General features: G+C 46.8%; 1 protein-coding gene across 1 annotated transcript in view; it reads right to left on the bottom strand.

Moving 5' to 3' along the window:
- Nucleotides 1–3002, bottom strand: part of DYRK3 (dual-specificity tyrosine-(Y)-phosphorylation regulated kinase 3) — an 11223-nt gene extending 8221 nt beyond the window's left edge. Inside the window, exons 1-2 of the mRNA XM_004685572.2 lie at nt 2778–3002; nt 767–878 (exon numbers count right to left, since the gene is read on the bottom strand). Coding sequence (XP_004685629.1) covers nt 767–878; nt 2778–2854 — 189 coding nt within the window. The 5' untranslated portion in view covers nt 2855–3002. The remainder of the gene's footprint in view (nt 1–766; nt 879–2777) is intronic.
- Nucleotides 3003–4832: the final 1830 nt, after the last annotated feature.

The raw sequence follows: 4832 nt of genomic DNA, 5'->3' as shown, positions 1-4832 counted from the left end.
TTAGTAGCCTTGAAAGTGGAGAAAAGGTTGCTTTAATTATCAAGATCCAACAAAAAATTGAGGACTGTGAAAAATACAAGTAATTCTTTTCTTATAGAAATAATTTTAGATATTAAACACAAAATTGTGAAGGAGAAATATTATAAATTATTTCATTTAATTATCTAAGGTATTCCTTTGCTGATACATGAAGAAAATTGTTTAGTCACAGAACAGTTTTCTCCTGTCATGGATCCACCAGGAGATTTGTCCAAATCCTGCTCTCCAGATGCATGCTGAGGAAATGTGAATTTTTTACTGTCTTTAGTAAAGCAGTGTCAAAGCTAAATGTCTGTAGTCTCCAAAATGATTAAATTCATCAAAAAACAAAATGCACTGTTTGTTTTATTTATGACCTAAAAGACTGGTTCTTATTAACATACTAATAATCTCAGACTGCTTTTCTATCTTGGTGGCTAGATCTAGATCTAAGAATTCAGCAATATCTCCTGTACCTTGTAGATCTATATCATTCTATCAAAAAGTCAAACATTGCCTAGACAAAAATACCTTGTTTTTTTTCCTAAGGTCATATACTTATCAACAGGTTCCAAAGCCAAATCATTTTGAAAAGTTAAACTTGACCACAGTGTTATTCAAGAGAAACCAAAACGAAACAAACAAAAGAGCCTGGGTTGCCAGAGAGATGTAAGTGTACCTTGGTATTAGGTAGTACTTCCTCCTTTCCAAGACAATTAGAGCGCAAAGAATCACTTCATTTACTTACATTTAGTCTTCTAGGTAGAGCTGGCTCAGAAGGATTGCAGAGGACATTTGAACAGGGTGGGCATTTGGTTTCATCTATCATCATGAAGGTATCATAGACACCATCCCCCAATCTAGTTGAAAAGATTACAGATAAAACCTGTCAATAACTGAAGTATGTAAATTTGCATTTCCAAACCATCCTGCATCTTAATTGCTTCATATCTGCTACAAAGAATAACTAATACAAATAAGTGCCTACACTACATTTTGGCAGTGGATACAAACAATTGGGGTATCTGGGAAATGAAGAGGAAACCCAACTTTTCTTTTTTAAAAAACAAGTTGATATTGTTATATAGGTTTATATTTTGAAATAGTTAACAAGTCTTACTCTCTAAATGTTTAAAAAGATAAAAGGAAAAAAAAAGATAAAAGGATTTCACACTTGCTACTTGAAAATGAAGGCTAGTTTGAATCTGAAGCCTAAAAATTAACCAGAGAGAGAAAAACAAAAGAGGTAGCTATGTTTTCAAAGTCAATGACTTGGATTATAATCTCTGCTCTATCAATGAATACACTAACTTCCTCTCTGAGCTTGTTTTCCACATATTATAATGGGAAGAATAGTTCCAGCCTACACACTTCAGGGCCAAACAGGCAAGAAATAAAAGGCAGTTTAGGGTGGTCTTCTTAATTTACTACTTACCTACTTAACATCTACCTCACTGAGATGTATGAAAATACAGGCAAGGGACAGCAAACACTAAAGGAACCCTTTAAATTACAAGATGTACTAAATTTCATTTCTTAACCTGCCTCATTTGCTAGTAGATGGTAGAAACTAAAAGTTAAATGATTAAAGATCATTTCTCTGTTTTTTTAACACTGAGCTCTACCAATGTAATGGAACACAAAAGACAGAGAGGATTTATTTAACCCACAAGATGGCCCTGAATAATGTATTTCATCTGCCACCAAGAACATGGATTTTCCAGTTATATACACCAACATTTCTTTGTATCATTTTACAGAATATATTATGAATAGGATGATGACAGGGTTTCAGGGAAAACATTTTCTTTTTTAAAATATGGTGGAATATCTTAGTTATCTTTAAAGTGTTTTGTAAAATTAGTTGTAGAATTTTCTAAATTATGTTATAGGAATACTGTGCAAAAAAAACCCCGCACTTTCAGATATTTGGGGAAAATTCTCTTTAAAGAATGCTCACATCCAGACAATAATTTTTTATCCAAAGAACGGCTTCAAAGACGAGAACCAAATATTCTGGATGGGACTGAGTCTGCAAACAGCATGAATACACCAAACAAAACGGGACAGGCGCCCACATTTAGGGAGGAAGAAGCTGAAGACCTACAAGATTTCCTATAAATAGTCTGAGGAAATTAGCCAAAGGAAGTCCCCAAGCAAAGAAGAGAGAAGGGGCTGGGGAGGTGAGGGAGTGGAGGGGTCCCATCTTTCCTTTCAGGCGTAAAATACAAAGCAAGGTGCAAGATCTCTCAAAACAGGATCTGCAGAACGCACTCCTTTGCTGGGCCCCCCACCAGCACGTCCCAGGCCAGACCGCACCCCTCAAGGCAAAGCCCCGTGAGTTCAGCCCTCGGTTATCAGCTCTGAGCAACAGGGCTTCTAGAAAGGTATTGCTCCCTTTTTCCCCAGTTTGCTAAAGAGCTCCACAAAAAGTCCCAGTTTCTCTGAGTTCCGTACCAAATACCCCAGGATCTGGGGCTTCAGAGTTAACCCGAAGGTGGAAATTCTTCTGCCCTTGAACACCGTGCTAGCCTTACCCTCCGCCGCTCACAGTAGACAGCGGTGGGGGTGGGGGGGTGCGAGAGGAATAGGGTGGGCGGGTCCCCCGGAAGGGTCAGAACTCTCCCCACGTCCCTCCCACGGGGGGGTCTCACACCCTCGGGCTCAGGTCGCCCCTATCCCTCACACCCCACAGCCCGCCCGCCAGGGCCAGCCGCTCCTTCGGGTGCCCCCAGCCCGTTACCCTGCGGCGCCGTTACCTCCGCTGCTGAGGCGGGAGCCCGGCCCCGGGCGGCCCCGCATCCTTCCGCCCCGGCCCGCGAGCCGTGCCTCCCATCCGCTAGCTCGGGACCCCGGGGGGGAGGGGCGGCAGTTGGAGGGTCCTGCGCTGGACGGCCCCTACGGGGCTACGACGCTTCCCCGGGGACTCAGCCAGACACTGCAGCTCCGCGCGCTCAGCTCGCGACTGGCTGGGGCCGGGAAGTGGGGGGGCGGGGGGAGAGGAGAGACCTGGGCGGGAGGGGGAGCGCCGTGGTCGCCTAGCAACACGACACGCCCCAGGAAACGCCTCTGCGCAACGGCGCGGTGACGCGTGGGGGCGGGGCCTCTGCCGCCGCGCCTGTCGCGGCGGTCGCTTCCCTAGCGCTGAGGCGGGAGTCCGCCGCCTGGGCTCAGGACTTCGCCGGCGGGGCTGCGGCCTGGGGGCGCGGTGGGGACGCCGCAGACGGGGGCACCAAAACCTTCAGCTCGAATGCGAGTTAAAGGGGAGTGAAGAGGCGGCTTCCCGGCCAAGGGGCGGCCTCCTGAAGTTGGCGAGTTAAAGCTACACGAGCACTGGCCAGCGTCCACACGGGCCTCGTTTACTCTCAGGGGAAAGCCGCCCCCTGCCAGGTTTAACCAGACGCAGAATGGACGGTACGGCGGCCCTGGCGTCCCCCGACGGGATGCCACGCGGGTGGCCCGGACGGCCATGTCGTGGGCGAGGACGATGAGGCCGAGGAGCTGCCGCTGCCTCGCGACAGTCCAGCCACAAAGGCCAAGCAGGGGTCTCGGCAGCTGGCGGCGCTTGGAGGCGCTCCTGTCTCTGTCCCTGCAACGTGTCGGCCCTTTTCCGAAAAGATGAGACACTCGGTAGTACCATGTCACGCGAATTTCACTTGTTGGAACGAGACTAGGCGCAGACACGTCTCCCCGCCAGCCGCGGCACTCTTGAGTTTGCGAGGCCACAAAGCCGGCGGCGCGACCGCGTTCGCGGCAGGAGCCGGGCGCCCCCTGTTGGTCTAGGGGTGGTAGTGCAGGGGTCCCAGGCCGCGTGCGTGCCTAAAGCTGAAAATGTCCACCCCAGCCTCATTGCCATGTGGCAAAGTCTTTCGTTGTTCTCTCCCCTCCGCGTGGAAATACACCTAAAGATCCAAATGTATAAATTTGATCACTTTGTAGATTAAGAATGTGTCGGTTTGGAACCATATTCTTTCTAACCAGCAGTGCTAAATCTAAGTAACAGTTTTCTTCGTGATTAGGCATTTTATGGTTTTATGAGTAAACTTTACTTCCCTGCCCCGCTTTCTCTGCCAGCCAGAGCAATCCTGCATTCTTCTAAATGTGCCTTAGCTTTTGTTTAAAGAAAGTTTCATGGCAAAAAATGGTGTGAACTCGATTGTTGCTCAGGTCGCTCCCTTGTTAAGTAATCCCTGTTCCTTTTACTTTGTGTGACCACCTCGGACCGCTTTAGTACCCTAAACATCCAAATGGGACTTGTCTCCGCAAGTGTTCTGAGCTCATTCTGAATCACTGCTTTGAGAAGACTGTGCCTCTATACCTAGCTGCGCTTCACACAGCTCTGTGAGAGGAAGCAACCTGAAGCATTCCTGCCCCTGAGGTAGGACAAACAGGTTTCCTTTATTTATCTCATCTCATGGTCAAGGACGCTTCTTCGAGGGTGCTGGAGCTTCATAAATCTCTGATCTTAGTGACTCAAGTACTTTTCAACTTGTTTAGAGAGCTCCCTTTATTCCCTATTTCATAGCAATATGTCTGGGTTATAGCTCCTTGAGGGAATGAATGTTCTAGCAGGAACATTCCTACAGCTCCTGAGTTGCTATCTGCCTGTAAGTCCAAGGCAGTTGTTACACAGTTGGCCTGCTCTCCTCCCCTCTAAATTTTTTCCATACAAATTAATGGTAATGCTTCTTTGTTTTAGACTATCTGGGCTTAAAAAAGAAATGCTCTACTTTGGAATAGCAGGGGAAAACCTGTATTAATAAACTCAACTGAAAGTGCTTAAAGAAGATACTGGGAAAAGTAATATACAAAAA

This window comes from Condylura cristata, unplaced genomic scaffold (assembly GCF_000260355.1).
Source record: "Condylura cristata isolate star-nosed mole 26May11 unplaced genomic scaffold, ConCri1.0 scaffold00018, whole genome shotgun sequence".
In the NCBI taxonomy this organism is placed as follows: Eukaryota; Metazoa; Chordata; class Mammalia; order Eulipotyphla; family Talpidae; genus Condylura; species Condylura cristata.
Note: the sequence above shows the minus strand (reverse complement) of the source record. Positions and strands in the feature narration are given on the sequence as shown.